This window comes from Octopus sinensis, linkage group LG5 (genome assembly GCF_006345805.1).
Source record: "Octopus sinensis linkage group LG5, ASM634580v1, whole genome shotgun sequence".
Classification (NCBI taxonomy): Eukaryota; Metazoa; Mollusca; class Cephalopoda; order Octopoda; family Octopodidae; genus Octopus; species Octopus sinensis.
Window position 1 is genome coordinate 121,603,994 of NC_043001.1, and position 19,651 is coordinate 121,623,644.

The 19,651-nt window shown below is 36.5% G+C and overlaps 2 protein-coding genes across 2 annotated transcripts in view; one reads left to right on the top strand and one right to left on the bottom strand.

Annotated features, from left to right (window-relative positions):
* Nucleotides 1–8,073, bottom strand: part of LOC115212295 (nuclear pore complex protein Nup160) — a 59,814-nt gene extending 51,741 nt beyond the window's left edge. Inside the window, exons 1-4 of the mRNA XM_029781140.2 lie at nt 7,914–8,073; nt 3,598–3,709; nt 2,383–2,590; nt 913–1,150 (exon numbers count right to left, since the gene is read on the bottom strand). Coding sequence (XP_029637000.1) covers nt 913–1,150; nt 2,383–2,590; nt 3,598–3,709; nt 7,914–8,010 — 655 coding nt within the window. The 5' untranslated portion in view covers nt 8,011–8,073. The remainder of the gene's footprint in view (nt 1–912; nt 1,151–2,382; nt 2,591–3,597; nt 3,710–7,913) is intronic.
* Nucleotides 8,074–8,224: 151 nt separating this feature from the next.
* Nucleotides 8,225–19,354, top strand: LOC115212016 (U1 small nuclear ribonucleoprotein C). Its single transcript, XM_029780811.2, has 6 exons — nt 8,225–8,376; nt 9,209–9,251; nt 12,044–12,152; nt 13,609–13,704; nt 15,281–15,418; nt 18,424–19,354. The coding sequence occupies exons 1-6, from the start codon at nt 8,369–8,371 to the stop codon at nt 18,576–18,578; spliced, it is 549 nt and encodes a 182-aa protein (XP_029636671.1). The 5' UTR covers nt 8,225–8,368; the 3' UTR covers nt 18,579–19,354.
* Nucleotides 19,355–19,651: the final 297 nt, after the last annotated feature.

Consider the following 19,651-nt stretch of genomic DNA (forward strand, 5'->3'; position numbering starts at 1 on the left):
AGCCCCAGTAATTGACTGGTACTTAATTTTATCAAACTCAAAAGGATGAAAGACGACTTGGAGGAAGGAGCTAGTCAACTACACTGACCTCCAGTGCTCAACTGGTACTTATTTTCCAGTTCTATATTTAAGAGATGAGGAATTACATTATTTACATTTGACAGATATTTGTCCTCATCTTGTTTGTTGTTAACACAACGTTTTGGCTGATATACCCTCCAGCCTTCTTCAGGTGTTTTGGGGAAATTTCGAACCTGGGTTCTCATTCCTAAGGTATTTTTCAATGTTATTATTATTATTATTGTTCAAGTCACTGCTTGGAATCGAACTCAGAATCTTGGGGTTAGTAGCCCGCGCTCTTAACCACTACTATTATGGGCAATTATAGAATGAATTTTAGGGGTTATAAATCTAATATTTTTCTATCCTTCCTTAATACCTAAAAATATATGAGCCGCATATGGGAACTGGTATTAAGGAAGGATAGAAAAATATTAGATTTATAAGTCCTAAAATTCACTCCATAATTGCCCATGAGCATATGGCATAGTGGTTAAGAGCGCAGGCTACTAACCCCAAGATTCCAAGCAGTGACCTGAACAATAACAATAATAATATCGAAAAATACCTTAGGTTCGAAATTTGACCAAGACACCTGAAGAAGGCTGTGTTAACAACAAACAAAATGAGGACAGATATCCATCAAATGTAAATTATGAAAATAATGTAATCACTCCAACGGAAGTCTCATGAGCCATGTTTTGTATTCAGCAATCAAAAGGACAAACAGTAGAAACCTTATTGTGAACCCTGATTGGTTGTCCAGCTATGTCGAAGGCCAACAACAACAGCCATACAAACTCTCTGTATAGATTCTGACTGGATATAAAAATAACGACAATATGTTCTTACCAGGCTTTTCAATTGTAGGCATACAGAAGAGCAAAATTGATCCAAGGCTAGTAGAAAAGGCAAACATAGCCTGTCCATCTGAGTCAAGGCAAGTGGCCGCACAATAAAGCTGAGATGTTAAACTACCACCAGGGTTGACCATGTGAAAATTTCTGCTATCTTGAGCACTGGTAAGGGATGCATCGGCAAATATAGAAAGGGCCTTAGAATCTTCACCAAAACGATAGCAAACTGTTTCCTGAAACAAACGAATAAAAAAAACAGGGTATAGAAATGGTATGACCTATTGGTACAAAAGAAATTATAAAAAAAAGGAATAAATAATGGTTTCTTATTAATCTTTTGATGTCAAACTGCTTGAAACCATGTCTAGTTTTATAATACAGAACCTCTAATTTTAACCCTTTTGTTACCAACCTGGCTGAAACCGGCTCTGGCTCTGAGTACAAATGTCTTGTTCTTATAAGTTTTGAATTAAAATGTTCCACCAAACCTTAGTCACAATTTATGTTTCTAACACTAGCTTAACAATAACCAAGTTACTTTATTAAATTTTTTGTTATATTTAAAGTAACTGAAAGAAACACAGAGCATCTCAAAATAAATACAGTAACGAAAGGGTTTAAAGTGTTCGTTTTTAAATCGTAAGTTTCCTTCATAGTTCAAGAAAGGACTTTTTGTCTAAATTCTGATATAAGGAATTATCCTTTTTTATATAAGGACATATTTGGACTACTGTCCTCATCTTGGTTGTTATAGTCACAACACTCCAGCTGTAGTACTTTCTGGCCTTCTTCAGGCATCTATCATATTCAAAAACATTCTCAACATTTCGAACCAAACCTACCGTGTTTTCTAGTATACAAGTCAATGTAGCATAAATATTCATGCATTGCCACAATCTTTCTAAATCCTGCAGAATTTCATATGGAATTTTTGGCTCCCTTAAATCAGCATGGTGTATAAGATGGCCTACCTTTTCTGGCTGTAAATTCTAGTCTGAAAAATTTTACTTGTATGCTAGAAAATACAATATATTAAATCCACAGGAGAAGGTAGATGGTTCTCATTGCTCTGGTCTAAACCAGAGATATTCTTTATTAGTCATTCTCCTAGATGTGTGTAGTAGTTTATCTAATGGGCATGAGCTCAATCCCTGGGGTAGTCAATGTGTGTGTGTATGCATGCACATGCATACACACGATGGACTTCTTTCAGTTTCACATGGTTTTGGTCAGCTCAGGGCTGTTCTAGAAGTCACTTGCCCAAAGTGTCCGATAGTGGGGCCTGAACTCAAAACCATGTGGTTGAGCAGTAATGTTCTTAACCACACAATCATTCCTGGGTCTATCAATGTGAACAACTAAATTTTCAGGACTTTTCAGACCAATATAATAGGAAGAAATAATCGAAAAATACAATTAACATAGAAAGAAGGAAAAAAATATTAAACAAATATATAAGACTTACGGGCTTGGGTATTTTGTTTGGATGCGGAAATACAAGTCTGTGTACACTAGCAACTGTTGTGACTAAAATATAAACTTTCCCTTGGTGTTCATGGACACTGGTGCCTCCAAGTAAAGGAGTGTCTTGAAATCGGTATCGAACATGAGAACCAATTAAATTATAATCCAAAGACTGTTCCACCAGTTCCAAAATGTCTCCTGTAGTTCTCCTATAAAGAATATGGAAAAAAAAATGCTTCAAGATATCAAGAATATACAATTATCAATCATGTTTGTGATTATCTAGTGTAATAATAATAATTATAACTGGCCCTTTTCGTCTATGCAGACGGTCAATTTAGCTTAGGGTCACTTAATTAAACATATCATAGCTGATTCTTACTGGCACTTGTGCTGGTGGTACATGAAGAACAACATCTGAGCGAGGGCGTTGCCAGTGCCGCTGGACTGGCTCTTGCGCAGGTGACACGTAAAAACACTACTTGAGCGCTGTTGCCAGTACCGCCTGACTAGCCCTCGTGTCAGTGGCACGTAAAAGCAGCCATTACCCTCTCGGAGTGGTTGGCGTTAGGAAGGGCATCCAGCAGTAGAAACTCTGGCAGATCAGATTGGAGCCTGGTGCAGCCATCTGGTTCACCATTCCCCAGTCAAACCGTCCAACCCATGGAAAGCGGATGTTAAATGATGATGATATCATTATCATGACTGTTTAACTTCCTCCTTCCATGATGGCATGGGTTGGATGGTTTGACAGGAGCTGACCAGGCAGGAGCCTGTGCCATGCTTCTGTGTCTGTTTTGGCACGGCTTTTACAGCTGGATGCCCTTCCTAAAACCAACCACTCTAGAGTGGGCTGAGTGCTTTTTATGTGGCACCAGCACAGGTGAGAGCAGTTTTGGCATGGTTTTAACAGCTGGATGCCGTTCCAAATGCCAACCACTTTACAACTTTTCACTGTGGACGGGATGTCAAGTGTATTGACAATTCTAGTTTTTGGTAGATATTCAACACCATTATTGGAATAATCATGAAATTTGATTTTGCAATTAAAGGGTTAATATATAATTTAGGAACAGTGGACATCATACTAGTTAAGAAGTAGCACAGCTAACCAAAAAAAAAAAAAAAAATTGATCAAAGAAGGAAAAAAATGAAAATATTCATTTTCAAGGGAAAAATCTCAAAATTTTAGAATGTCAAAGAAACGGACACATACCAGTATATAAATCTGTTGCTTGCTGCCGAATTTGGTTGTGTGCTGTCTTGGTATGCATATCCGCCAGATGTGTTTGAAACTTTGATGTCTTGTAAAGTGCTATCAGATCCACCTGGGAAAACGTTTGGATTGAAATGTGAATAACAACACTTATATGAAAATAAGTTGGAATATTGTACATTTATAACTATCAGTTAGTAAGTTTATGCATTTTCTGGATTAACCCTTTTGTTACCATATTTCCGTTGAGATACCCTGTGTTTCTTTCAATTAATTTTAAATATAACGAAGAATTTAGTAAAATAAATTAGTTATCATTAAGCTAATGTTAGGAACATAAACTGTGACTAAGGTTTGATGGAAGATTTTAATTCAAAACTTTTGAAAACAAGACATTTGTACTACAGAGCCAGTGGCGGTTCCAGCCAAGTTGGTATCATCATCATCATTTAATGTCTGCTTTCCATGCTGGCATGAGTTGAACAGTTTGCTCTTTGTGGATCTTAAAATGTCTTTTGAGTCCTCAATTGGGTCCAGCCTATGATACACTGGAACACCTGCCAAGCCAGACCTATTCCCCTGACGTTCCCCAAGCCTTTTTTGCCATTCATTGAATCTGTTTGAGACATTTTAGAGTAAGTTACATGTGCACTTTTAGGTCTCAATGATTTTACAAAGATTTGGAGTGCAGGAAGTACCTGTGCAGATGAATAATTTTCAGTGGGTGTAGCATGCACTAATTCATAAATTTTCGATGTTGATGAAATTTCAACCATGGGTAATTGACACACATCAAGAAGTATTCTCAAAGTTTTCACTTCTCATGAGAATTCTAAGACCCCCTAATGGGGGCCTTAACTCCCAAATTTTAGTCATTTTTTATGATCCAAAACTAGGTCAAAAGTACTGAATGGATCTTTATAAAATTTGGAAATTATATTCTATGCATAAGGGCCATAACCCCCATGAAAATCCATATGTTTTTGCTGTTGATGAAATTTTAAACATAGACATTAGACACAAATGAAGTAATATTTCTAAAATTTCATCTTAGAAGTTAGAAAGACCTCTTCATGGGGACTTAACACCCACAATTTAGTCATTTTATCTAAGCAAACACGAATACAGTTATACTCTTGGAAGCTGTAGGGTCACCTGAGCATAAAAATGAGCGTTATTTGTAATTCAATGGTACAACAGTGTAAGAGTTTGCTTTGAGATATACTTACATTGCGATTTCTGCAATGTGGTGCATAAATTGTCAAGTAAATGAGAGGCATCTTTGCCTCCACTGATTCAGTTGCAAAGTTACCACTGGGTCACACATAGTCCCCAGATGGTAACACTGATTTCAAGGCTTCCCCATATGAGTGACTGGTTATTCAAAGATATTTATAGATTGTAAATTTATTCTGTCCAGTTACCTATCGATATAGTGGTCATTTGCAAACTCCAGAGGTGACACTTTCATTTCCCCTTAGCCCTCACATCACACATTTGTTAATATTTATTTGAGCTGGGTCACGCTTTTCCAATTGCTATAGATCCGTAATTCATCTTACGGCTGTGCCTGTCATCTGTATGGTGAGGAATCCTACATTGGGGAGTAGTAACGACTAGGGTAGGGTAGCTTTGCTCTCTTTTACAAACCCAATGAACATACATATATTTCCTATTTCAAAGAAATTCGAACAATGGATATAAGGCCCAAGTTAAAAAGATTCTCAACAATTCAACTTCTCTGGTTGACATTAAGACACCCACCCCCAATAGGGGCCTTAACTCCCACATTTTAGAGCTCCATGACCTCCATTTTTCAGGAGCAAAATTCTTTTAACAGGTTCCATAAGACTGGAATTTTGGAATCTGTGCATGAAGATCAGTAGTATGGGATACATGTGTCATGATTAGAATTTTTTTAGAGTGTGTAAAGAGGGAAAGAACCCTCATCTGCAATTTTGATGAAATTCGAATCATAGGTATTCCAGTTCATTACAGAAAATATAACAGAAAAATCTAATTTTTCAATTGCATGTAACACAGGCAATGCCAGGTATCTCTGCTAGTTACATATATATATATATATATATATATATATATACATTAGGCAAGAAGTTGAAAATTTTTTGGCCCATGACACTCTACAGATTTCAATGAAATTGGTTGTGTAGTACTAGAGTTTTAGTGAAGCAGACACACACATATTCTCAGTTTTATATATATATATAGATATGTATGTATGAGGCGCCTGTGGTAAGAAGTTTGCATCCCAACCACATGGTCTTTAGTTCGGTCCCACTGCGTGGCACTTAGGTAAAGTGTCTACCATTATGGTCCTAGGACAACCAAACCCTTTTTAAGTGGACATGGAAGATGGAAACTGAAAGAAACCCATCGTGTGTGTGTGTGTACACACACAATAGAATAGTGTTCTTGTTTACGATAGTCATTACTAGCTCATAATTTAACAAGTCAACCATAAATTCAGTACTGATATTTAGGTCCCTGTACATGTGAATTAGTTCATTTAGAAATAGGCTTTACACCAGTTTTGAAAATATTACCTTTGTATGTACTTCTTAATCTTCAGGATTTAACATGCTACCGCATATACGACCAAAAGAATTCAAAAAGTCCCGTTTAATTAAAGCTGATCGAACCGTTCAACAAGAAATCACACCTTGATTGTCATAAAACACGCATGAAGCCCACGAGGCCTGACGTTTACTGCAAGAAGTTCAAAAGGTTAAGATAATCCTAACCCTAAAACACCGGGTACACGTATTTACTTTCGCCACATTTTAAAAGCAGCAGCAAACATCTTAGTTTGAACAGACACCTGAATGAATGAACGATCGGTTTGTTAACGGAGAGTCAATAAAAAAAGTCTTAAAACAACAAATAATGAAGTTGTAGACTTTAATCATAAAGTTATCAATCCAAAATAATCGATGATAAAGATAAGAGATCATATCCCAAGACAACGAAACAAGGAATTTTAAAATATAGTTCAACTTCGTTCGAAACTAGTGCACAGAAGACGAAGACGAGAAAACCAAATAAACTTCACGCCGTTCATGCTAACTCGATGACGGACGTAGAAAGCTAAATTCAATTAGAATCGTTGAGAAATAGATATTTTAATAACTACATGATTATACATTCGTAAACTTGAAAGATAATTACCGATTTAGAAATTAAATTGTCGTAGACTAAAACTTTATTCACCCCTGTATTAAGCAAAACACATGCAGTGTCTTGCGATTGCTTAGGTTTAGTGATAAAAAAAACTTAACACATTTATTTTAAACCCCACCAAAACTACAGAAGCGAGAGAATAAAAGACAACACACGGTGTTAGCTGGAATAAATGGATGTATAAAAAAAAAGAAGCCAGTAAATAGGAAAGAAAATTTTAAATATTTAACAATCCAGCATGTCACTGGATTGGACCGCGGTTGATTGACCAACATTCCTCGGGCTTCTTTTTTATTAGCTTATTTAGGTTATTAGATTTCGCATTTATTCAGGCTATTATAAATGACCATTCTAGTCGGAAAATAAACACTCGTGTGAAAACCCCATCTAGTTTCAATTTCATATTAATAACTATATGACGGTTGATATTCTAAGTAGAAATGCAGACACACACACACACAAACAGAGCGAGTACTTGTAACATAAATACATATATATATATGTAGGTATGTATGTATGTATTTAAATTTAAAATAAGGGTGAGAAATTAGATATTAATTTAATTAACATCGATTAATGCTATATGCTAGTGGTCTAGTATATAAAAAAGAATGAAAGTTCAGTAAAATTGTATTATATACATATTAGAGGGAAACCACTATGTGGACACCCATATGCTAGAAATAGATCCGCTATGGTCTTACCACTAAGAAATGCTCTCAAGAAAAATTTAGCGAAACATAGCGGATCTATTGGCGATCTATTTCTAGTATATGGGGTGTTCACATAGAGTTTTCCCTCTAATATGTATATATATATGTATGTATATATGTTTAATAGTATAGAAGGCCAAAGCAACTGCGGCGGATAAGAAACGCCAAAGAAGGAACGAGTCATCGTCACAGCCCCTTTCTGTCCAAAAGATACATATTTGCCCCAAATGTGCCAGAACCTGTCGTTTAATTATAGTTTACACAGCCAGATAAGGGCTTACCGCTCACCCCTCATGATCTTCGGACACGAACAACTGCCATCATCATCATCATATAATAACAAAAGTAATTTTTTTCTTTTTCTGGCAGGGGTGTAATCGTGAATTAGTATATAACAATTAATACCTGTGTTGACCGTTATTTCTTTCCAAATTGGTGCAGTTGTCTGTGTCTTGGCAACCTCCCTAAACAGTAAGTTCCTACAAGCCAAGTAGTGCGCCATTCTCTTGTCTTAAAGACAACCGCCTTTTGCTTGGTTGGTTCCTACTTCACGTGCTCACACAACTTCCGGTCAGGCTCACCATACAGACATCACATAATTTCTATATCATTTCCACGATATATCTCCACGAAACAATTACAAACAAGCAATTTTATTTACTAAATTAATTTATAAATTTAATTTGATATTTATTTTTATAAAAAGCACCTCAAAATAATTATAAAACAAGAGAAATAGTTGGTGTATTTTTAAATTTTCTTATTACCTTCTTTACAAAAGAGTTGTATTTCCGGTTCCACCGGCTCTACTGAAAAAGTCATCCTGGAGACAATTTTTGAGGTTTTTGTCTTGAAGCAATATGCCGAAGTAAGTTACAGCTTTATTTAAATATTACCATTGTGATGTTTTATAATTAATGTAACTATAGATGCATCCTCTTGTGTATCGTGCACCTTATAACAGTTTTTTATAAAGCAGATTTATACCAAATTAACTTCATATGTAAGGAACTAAAGTGTGGTGTGTTGTTAGGATAACATGCTGTTTGTTGTATTTAAGACAGTCGTTCGTAACATTTAATCTCTTTTTCAAAATAGCAAGAATATATAAAGGATCCGAGGGAACCAATGCTTGGATTCTGCACTGGAAAAAAGATAAAATTAAATTTTAAATATATTATCTTCCTGCATACGAATTTATTATCTTAGAAATAGCCATCGCTATTATTTTTGCTTTCGATTTACTTTTAAAAAATGTTCCTCTTTAGTTACTGGCGCCGCCTTCTTAATATCAATTAAAATAGCTGACATATATTAGACATAATTTTATTTTATAAGCTAATCTGTTCCTGTAGTACACTCAACGCAAACTTTTGAGCTGTTATGAATAGCAAGAAAATCTACAAATCACACCCGACCATCTTGAATTATAAAGGATAGGTACGTTATATATACCCCTAAAAAGTTGCGATGCTTATGGTTAGAATGTGTTGATGCTAGATCAACGCTCCGATCGACCAGGTTTGATTTGGAGCTAAAACAATAATTCTATGGATGATCGCTTTTGAGGTAATTTTGACTTGATTTTGAGAACGTTCGTTTTGATAATTTATCTAAAGTAAAAGAAAGTAAAAAAATTATCATTACTAATTAATACGTATTGCTAACATACAAGTTTATATTTTTTCCATTTTCTTCAGATATTATTGTGACTATTGTGATACCTACTTGACACACGATTCGGTAAGTATATAAACATTTTGTTCTTTACTGTAATTTAAGAGCCACTTAGACCCCCAATAGAGATGGGCAGTTTTAAATTGGAATAAATCTGCTTATCGTTAAGAAGAGAAACAATTTAAACGATTTGGGCAGAAACCTTCGTCAGACAGAGAGAGGAATGTTTACTGATGGTACCGAGATTTCGGAGTAGTAAGAGAGGAGAAGGAAAAAGGAATAACCCGAGGGTGGGTCACAAGGAAACCTTGTTGACATAACCCATTGCTTCTCATATTATTAGGAACAAGAAGATTGATAAAGGGCAGACTATTTGACCCCTTTTGTCACTATATTTGTTGAAATATTTTGCATGTATTTCAATAAATTTTTAAAACAATGAGGAATTTAGTAAAATAACTTAGTCGTTATTAAGCTGCTATTTGGAACATAAATCAGCACAAATTTTTTATTGACGGTTTTAATTTAGATCGCTTTTAACAGGAATACTGTACTTACCCTTATCTTAGCCCTTTTCTTCCCGTAGACCATTGGCCATCAATGACTTTTCTACATTGTTATTGACTCTAGGTTGTCTTTTCTGCATCTCTCCAGTTGGATTCTTTTTGTGTGTGTGTGTGATTTTGTTGTACTGCATCATGTTTCCTTGAGGAGAGGCCTTCTTCCCCAGATTTTTTGGTTTTAAATAGTCATTGATGCATCTATAACTTTGCTTTTTTCTAGGTAGGGCTATTGAGCCTATGCAAACTCATTTTTACCTCTAAGAAGAGGTGGTTCATATTAGTGTGGCCTCTATCCTTTGACCTGTTCATTATGGGAAGCCCTATCAGGGGTTGCACTCCACCAGCATATATCACAGGAATGAGATTAATCATTCTTATCTATCTCAAGAGAAGTGAAGCACATTTTCTGTCAAAAGTAGTGAGGAATAGAACTGAGACGGCTCCAACCAACTGGCTGACATGATGTACCAGGTAGTTTAGGGGTTGTAAGACACCATGTGATGCTTTCATTCTTGGTTACTCTTTTACTTGTTTCAGTAAATATACATATGATGGGCTTCTTTCAGTTTCCGTCTACCAAATCCACTCACAAGGCTTTGGTTGGCCCGAGGCTATAGTTGAAGACACTTGCCCAAGGTGCCATGCAGTGGGACTGAACCCGGAACCATGTAGTTCGTAAGCAAGCTACTTACCACACAGCCACACCTTTAATGGTAAAATCTTTGATGGTTAAACAACCCTATCACAGGTGAGGGCAGCTCCACTGCATGACACTTTGAACTGGACAAATGTCTTTTACTACAGCCCCAGGCATAGCAAATCCATGAGTGGATTTGATAGAGTGACACTGAAAGAAACCGGTCTCAAATATATATGTGTGTGCATGTGTTAATATCACCTGATAGTTGTCAACAAGTGTCACCATTATGTAAACTTCCTAATGAATATATCAGGCCATCGGGAAATATTGCTTATAAACAAGCAAGGATTGGCAACAAGGACATCTGGCCATAGAAAATTCATCTTCAGCAAATTCCATCTCACCCATGCAAGCTTAGAAAAGTGTTTAAAATGATGATACTGATGTCCTTTGTTTAGGTTAGTTGCTGTCAAGTAATTCATTATAGTAAACCTTCGCCATATCGCAGTTCACCTATCATGGTTTATTATTTAAGCTTATGTCAATTCCTTTGTGGTGTTGTTTTGCATTTATAGCCGGTAGCACGTAAAAAGCATCAACAGATTGTGACCGTTACCAGCCTCCCTTGGCCCCTGTGCCAGTGGCACGTAAAAAGCACCCACTACACTTACAGAGTGGTTGGCATTAGGAAGAGCATCCAGTTGTAGAAACACTGCCAGATCAGACTGGAGCCTGGTGCAGCCTCCTGGCTTTCCAGACCCCAGTCAAACCGTCCAACCAATGCTAGCATGGAAAATGGACGCTAAACGATTTTGATGATATATATATACATATATATATATGTTTGTGTGTGTATGTGTTATGGGCTTCTTTCAGTCTCCATCTACTAAATCCACTTACATAGTTTGGTTGGCCTGAGACTGTAGTAGGAGACACTTGCCCGAGGTGCCACGCAGTGGGACTGAACCTGGAACCATGTGGTTGGGAAGCAAGCTTCTTACCACCAGCAGAAGTTACAATGGAACTCAAGGGCTGAGAGTTTCGTACATTGCCACTTAATGCAGTGGACTGCTTTCATTTTCCATCTACCAAATCCATTCATAAGGTTTTGGTTGGCCTGGTGCTATATCAGAAGACGTTTGCCCAAGGTGCTCACACAATCACATTTGCTCCTGTGGAATGCACTACATTATCTAATCATAGTGTGTGATTCGAAAGAGAGATTTAGTTGCCATTTCTAGCATGTTGAGCAACATAGCGTGTGATTCAAAAGAGATTTAGTTGCTATTAATAGTATGTTGTGCAACCATTTAGAGGACCCTCATTGACTTAGATGCCATGATTATGTAAGAAAATATTACATTCAGTTATTAATGCAATATTCATCTTGTTTCTTTTTCAATTTACATTACAATGTTAAGTAAAAAAAAAAAAGACTTTAGTATGAGGGAGTGCTGAAAAGTTCCTGGCTTTAAGGGTATCAAAGAAGGCCTGGTTTGAGGCCCAACCTTCTGAGTTCATTTACAGGGCTTAGAAAATCTGAAGGACCACGGGAGAATACATTAAATAAAATCATAATTAATGGATTCTCCTGCATTTTCTTTTTCCAAGGACTTTTCAGCACCCACTCATATTTTCTGAATTACATTTTGCAGCCTTCTGTGAGGAAAACCCATTGCAACGGAAGAAAACATAAAGAGAATGTCCGACTTTACTATCAGAAATGGCTTGAGGAGCAAGTCCAAAAGTTGGTCGATGACACCAGTAAGTATTGAATGCATTTTATGCATCAGTGAGAGGATTTGCATGCATACATACACATTATCTATATTTGTTATATACAAATGCACACTTATGTTCATTAACATTTTGATATTCCCTTTGCCATGCTTGTATGAATTTGAGTTTATAAATACACATATTTACACACATACACATTTATACACACACACACGCACACACATATATATATATATATCTTTATATATAAAAGAGAGGTTGTGTGCTGTCTGTCTCCTGCGATTTAGATTCCTTACTACTCCCACATTTTGCGGTGCAGTTTAACCAAAACCGGTTATCTTATAGTCGTGATTCATATCGAGCCCTTCTGGGTATTAGTGCGCGTCTACGATTTAAAAAAAAATTTACCATCAATTTTTCACATTTTTAATGCATTTTTGGCATATATAAGGGAAGTAACTCTAAAAATTTATTATTAAATCTCAACGTAAAAAGCTACAGTAACCCCCCCCCCCTTGTGGTTAGCCATATTAAGATGGCTATTATACTTTACATCTCTAAAAATGCTTATATAGTTATTTCCCTTACAAACCCGAGCAATGCCGGGCGATACTGCTTATATATATATATATATATATACAACGGGCTTCTTTCAGTTTCCATCTACAAAATCCACTCACAAGGCTTTGGTCGGCCCAAGGCTAAAGTAGAAGACACTTGGCCAAGGTGCCATGCAGTGGGACTGAACCTGGAACGATGTAGTTGAGAAGCAAGCTTAGGGCAGTTTCAGGCAGGTTGCTATCAAAAGAGTTAAATACAAATCCATAAACTAGTCTCTCTTCCTTTTGATTTAGTGACATAATTTCTTGGCATAGGCATGAGGCTTCAGTGTTTTGTTTTTATCATTATGATAACGACATAAAACTTTTGATTGTGTGACAGCTAAAAGAAGTACTTATGTAAGTAGAAGCTCAAGTGGGAATGACTGAACAGTGTTATATTGTTTAACCCTTTCATAACTGTATCTATTTGGAGATGCGATGCTCTCTGTTTCTTTCAATTAATTTTAAATATAACAAAGAATTTGACTGTGGTCATGCTGGAGCACCGCCTTTTAGTCGAACAAATTGAACCCAGGACTTATTCTTTGTAAGCCTAGTGCTTATCATATCGGTCTCTTTTGTCGAACTGCTAAGGTATGGGGACGTAAACACACCAACATCGGTTGCCAAAGCAATGGTGGCGGGGACAAACACACTCACATATATATACATATATATACACACACACACACATATTTATATATATATATATATATATATATATATATATATATACACACACATATTTATATATATATATATATACACACACATATATATATATATACATATACACACACACATATATTTATATACATATATATGAGTTCAAGTGCGAATGTCTAATCTGTATATTCTCTCTGTTATTTCTACTTTAGCTGCTGCATTCAAGGCTGGAAAGATAGCATCCAACCCATTTCAGAGCACTCAACAAACAACAGCTGCCATGATTCCACCACCCACTACATTAGCAGGTAAGATTCTTTTCAGATTATACTGTCAGATATAATGCTTATTTATTTATTCACTGTTTTTTTTTTTATGACAAACACCAAATTGATACAGTTCTATATTTAAGAGATGAGGAATTATTCACAATTGATGGCTATTTGTCCTCATCTTCTTTGTTGTTAACACAACGTTTTGGCTGATACACCCTCCAGCCTTCATCAGGTGTCTTGGGGAAATTTCGAACCTGGGTTATCATTCCTAAGGTATTTTTTGATGTTATTATTCTACACAGGAAATTTAGATGGTTTGAAAGACGAGCTTGTTTTTTTGATGGAGTTCCTTTATATGTCTCCATTGAAGTCTAATCAGTACTGAGCTGACAGTAGACTTCAATGGAGACATATAGAGAAACTCCATCAAAAACTAGCTGTATTATCTAATCGGTATGGAGCTCCTGTTTCAAACCATCTAACTTTCCTGTGTAGAATAATAACATCGAAAAATATCTTAGGAATGAGAAACAAGTTCGAAATTTCACCGAGATACCTGATGAAGGCTCTCAGCCGAAACATGTTAACAACATACAAGATGAGGACAAATATCCATCAAATGTAAAAAATGTACCAAATTAATAATCCTTTCTGCTATGGCACAAGGCCTGAAATTTGTAGGGAGCAGGATAATTGATTACATCGACTCCAGTACTTAACTGGTACTCAATTTATCGACCCTGAAATGGTGAAAAGGCAAAGTTGTCCTTGGTGGAATTTGAACTCAGAATGTAGTGATGGGCAAAATACTGCTAAGCATTTCGTCCAGCGTGCTAACGATTCTGCCAACACGCCAGCTTAAACACCAGATTAATAATCTTTTCTACTATAGGCAGAAGGCCTGAAATTTTGGCAGGAAGGAGCAAGTCAATTACATCGAACCCAGTACTTAATTTATCGACCCCGAAAGGATGAAAGGCAAAGCTGACCTTGGTGGAAATTGAACTCAGAACGCAGCGATGGGGGAAATACTGCTAAGCATTTCGTAACAATTCTGCCAGGTCACCACATTAAACACCAAATTAATAATGAATGTTATTTATTTTACTAAATCCCTTTAAATATTTTATTATTCTGAAAATAATCAGACAATGTTTTCCATTAAAAACATAGTCCTTAAAGGGTTAAGAAAATTCAAATTAAACCTGATCTTCTTATATAGTCTTCCATTTTTTGTGGCTTGATTTCTATGACCAGATGTCTTTCCTATCACCAACCACTACAGATGTTACTGGGGGTATTGTACCAGCTTCTGAGTAATTGTCTTATCCTCAGCATAACTAAAAAGCCTGTCATCATCATCATTACCTTTAAGGTTCATGTCTCTGCTGGTATAGGTCGGACCTTTCTTCACTACATTGAATCCGCCCATTCATTCACCAGCATCCTGAGGTTATGTCAGTTCCAACAAGACCAAACTGTTTACTGTTATCTGCATTGTTTTGGTTTGTTCGTTCCAGTAAGGGTGTTTAGTGTAATCTGAAAATGCTGGTGTTTTGCTTGTGTGTATATTTTCTGTTTGGCTCCATATATTTCTTCCTTTTTGCAGGTGCAACAAAACCACCAACCACAGCTCCTCCAGCTGCCCCTGCTGCTGGTCCACCAGTTGGTGCACCTGTACCAGGAATGTCATTGATGGGACCACCTCCAGGTACACATCTACCTCCTATGATGCCTACTATGACAGGTCAGTGAAGTCATTTATTTCTACCTTCCTATCATATTAATTAGTCTGTAATTTCCAGCTCCTGTTGGTATCAGTGAAGATATGCTTGTATTGTAACACTTTGTAAGGATATTATGTTGATATCCTGTAAGAAGGGTCACCAAACTACAGCCCACGGGCCAGATCCGGCCTACTAGGTCAGTTCATCTGGCCTGTGGCTACTGCACTGTGCCTTTTGTGTAAGTACCTGCAATGAACGTTCGTTTGCCTCTGGTATGGGCATTGGTATTTGGAACAACTTATGTCTGTGAGCAAACATTTTCAAAAATGAAATATGTAAAGTCAGCACATCGAACGAGGTTGACTGATGAACAGTTGAAAGCAATTCTCTTCGTTTAATGCCCGCTTTCCATGCTAGCATGGGTTGGACGATTTGACAGGACTGGCGAACCAGATGGCTGCACCAGGCTCCATTCTGATCTGGCAGAATTTCTACAGTTAGATGCCCTTCCTAACGCTAACCACTCCGAGAGTGTAGTGGGTACTTTTACGTGCCACCGGCACGAGGGCCAGTCAGGTGGTACTGACAACGGCCACGCTGAAATGGTGTTTCTTATGTGCCACCTGCACAGGAGCCAGTCCAGCAGCACTGCAACGACCACGCTCAAATATTTTTTTTCACACTTGAAAGCCAGTTTGTTGCTCTGGCAAAGATCACGCTCGGATGGTGCTCTTAGCACTCCACTAGCACGGATGCCAATCAGAATTAAGTATACTCTATGATTTATTCGATTACCCTTCTCCGAAATTTTGTTGCTTAGCACCAGCGTTAGAAATCAATATTGTAACTTTTGAGGGGAGTGGATAAAAGAATCCTAATGCTTTGGACAATACAGCTTGTAGCACTAAGTTGTGTCCCTTGACAGTGAGTGTGCAAAACTTGCGAAAGCCGTTTTTAATCTTTCATTCTTCTGAGGAGCAGGGTCTAATAAGTACCAGCAATACACTATGGATGATTTGATCAGCTTTATCTTTTCCCCAAATTTTAGACCTACTTTAAAAATTATTGTCATTTGCTGGAAATGCGGTTGACAGATTTGATAAAGTACGAAGTAGAATGTTTTGGTGCTCTGAATTACGTCCCTTGTTCATCAGAACTTGATTTCTCGTGTGGCTTGATCAGAGGAGATAACGCAGAACACAAACTTTATAAAGGATTCTACGTTTGGAGGAAAAGTAACCACGAATTAGGGGTTGTTACCTTTTTCTATTGCTAAGGATCAATTCAGTAGATTCCAATCAAGTGCTGGGCTTTATAGCAGCGTTTCTCAACCGGGGTTCTCTGAAACCCTAGGGTTCCACAAAGGGTTCCTAGGGATCCCCCGAGAAAGAGTGAGATAAACTAATGCTAATTTCATGATGGTAATATTACTATACATACACAACATATTGGTTATTGTAATATTGACATCATCCTATCTAACCTATTATGTTATCAAAAAATATAACAACCATATATATATATATTTACCATGTGAACTACAATGAAAAAATATGAGAAAGATATGGTATATATATATAATAATAATAATTTGTGGGAATATTATTCCAAACTTACAGGGAAAAATTCAATTTAGAAATACTAAATCAAATTTCACAAAATATAAAATATATACATATATATATAAATTAGGAAAAAGCCACCTTTTATTATATGTAATTTTCTAGATGGTGTAATTTAATTTTTCATTTTGAATTGATAAAAGGTGTTTTTTTTCTAATTCATATATCTATATATATATATATATATATATATATATATGCTATGCAGGGGTTCCTTGAGACACATGTAATTTATTTTAAGAGTAAAAAGGTTGAGAAGCACTGCACTGCAGCAGTTGGTTCTCGACCTTTTTTTATCTATCAACCCCACAAATTCATATTTTACCTTACTGGACTTCCATAGCCATTCAGTGTTTAAAAGTGTCCTTTTATATTTATATCAGGTCATCCCATAAGTTCTGTCCGATTTTACCTTTTTTAAAATTGAATGAAATTTAATAGTATTTTAGAATGTCTAATGGAATTAGAAATTATTTTTATGTATTTGTGTACATTTAAACTAATTAAATATTATTTTACAGAATAATAGAATTAAAATTTCTTTGATTGAAACCCTTTCTAACATGGAAGTATCCAAAGAGCATTTGAGGCATATAATGCTTTAGGAGTACAAAAAAGGAAACTCTGCAGCCGAAGCAACTCGGAACATACACTCAGTTTATGGGAAAGAATGCTTGAATGAAAGAACTTGCAGAAGATGGTTTTCAAAATTCAGAAGTGGAGAATTCAGCCTTGAAATGAAGATCGAATAGGACATCCAGTTGAGTTTGATGATAAGCTCCTTGAGGCATTGCTTGAAGGAAATCCTGCATTATCAGTTGAAGAATTGGCAATAAAGCTTAATTCAAACCATACAACTTTGGAAAGGTTGCTAAACTTGGAAAATGGGTGCCTCAATAATTGTCCGAAAGCAACCGCAAATCCTGAGTTAACATCCGCTCTTCTCTCCATTCTTGCGAACTCATTTCGCTCATTTTGGATAAAATTCAGAAGTGGAGATTTCAGCCTTGGAGATGAAGATCGAACAGGACCTCCATTTGAGTTTGATGATAAGCTCCTTGAGGCATTACTTGAAGAATTGGCAATAAAGCTTAATTCAAACCATACAACTGTTCATCGTCATCTTCAACAACTTGGAAAGGTTCCTAAACTTGGAAAGTGGGTGCCTCAATAATTGTCTGAAAGCAACCGCAAATCCCGAGTTAACAGTTGCTCTTCTCTCCATTCTTGTGAACTCATTTCACTCATTTTGGATAGACTTGCAACTGCTGATGAAAAATATTAAACATCATAAACAGTAGCTTCTATCGAAATATTAAACATCGTAAACAGTGATATTACATTTGCAGTGATTCAGATTTTCTCTTGTCTCATTGTTTTGCCTTTTTTTTTCCTTTTTGCAGTTGGTATCCGCCCCCCAATGGGACCTCCAATCGGACCACCTATGGCACCAATGAGTACGATGGTATCAGCCATTCCAATGCGACCGCCTATTGTGGCTAGCACCACAGCTACTGTTGTTGGAGGACCTCCTCCTGGTAAAATAGCAAGGAAGTAACACCATTTTAGGATTTGGGCCTGACAAATATGTACATATGTATTTCCTGGGTTTTTTCCATTTCATTTTGTATCACTCTTGCTTTCATTCCATAACCCTTTCTCTTTACATCTCATGCTCTATTTTCCTTCAAAGTTTTTTCTTTTCCTTTATCCATATTCCCTTCACCCTACCATTTCTCTCCCCGTACTCCTCTCTCCACTAGACTCTGTCTATCTCTTTCTCCCATTCAGCCAGCTCTTCTCCCCATCTCTCATTTTTCTCTCTTCTTTTGACCACCTCCCTCTTCTCCTATTCATCTTCCTTTTACTAATCACTCTCAACCACTTTCTCAGATTCATCTATTGTTTTACATACATACATATATACGTATGTATAGAATCTGTGGGTATACTGTAGGAGATGATAAGGGAGACAATTCATTTTGTGTTCCATTTTAGATTTTTTTTTTATAAATAAAATAAAATATAAAATGTTACACTGAATCTTGAGAGGTGAAGGAGAAATAAAACATTGGCTGCAACAGATTAAGAGAATTTTCTTTTGGTAAATATGTCTCCATAAATTTAGCAGTACAGGAAATTTTCTGTACTTCCAAATGAAATCTCATAAGAAACTGCTTACCACTTTCACAATGATACGGAAGGAAATATTTTTGATAACATTAACTTGTTCCTTAAATGTACTCACTTGTATGGATTTCTCTACCTGAGACTTATTACCATTTTTAATTTCTCTTAGTAATTATTTTTTCTGTATGAGATGATATATGTGTGTGAAAAAAAGGTTATGTTGTGTAGATGTTTACTATCGAAAGCCCAAAGAAATGTGCACTTTGAATTAGTGTTAGTATAATATTTAGATAAATTAAGGCAGCAATATGGCGGAAGCGTTAGCATGCCAGGCAAAATGCTTAGCGGTATTTCGTCTGTCTTCACATTCTGAGTTCAAATTCCGCTGAGGTCGACTTTGCCTTTCATCCTTTTGGGGTCAATTAAATAAGCACCAGTTACGCACTGGGGTCGACATAATCGCCTTAATCCGTTTGTCCTCTCTGTGGTTAGCCCCTTGTG

Coding starts and splice junctions, on each gene's coding strand:
- LOC115212016 (XM_029780811.2), top strand. Junction 9,252..12,043: donor CCTACTTGACACACGATTCG/GTAAGTATATAA, acceptor TACATTTTGCAG/CCTTCTGTGAGGAAAACCCA. Junction 12,153..13,608: donor AAAGTTGGTCGATGACACCA/GTAAGTATTGAA, acceptor TTTCTACTTTAG/CTGCTGCATTCAAGGCTGGA.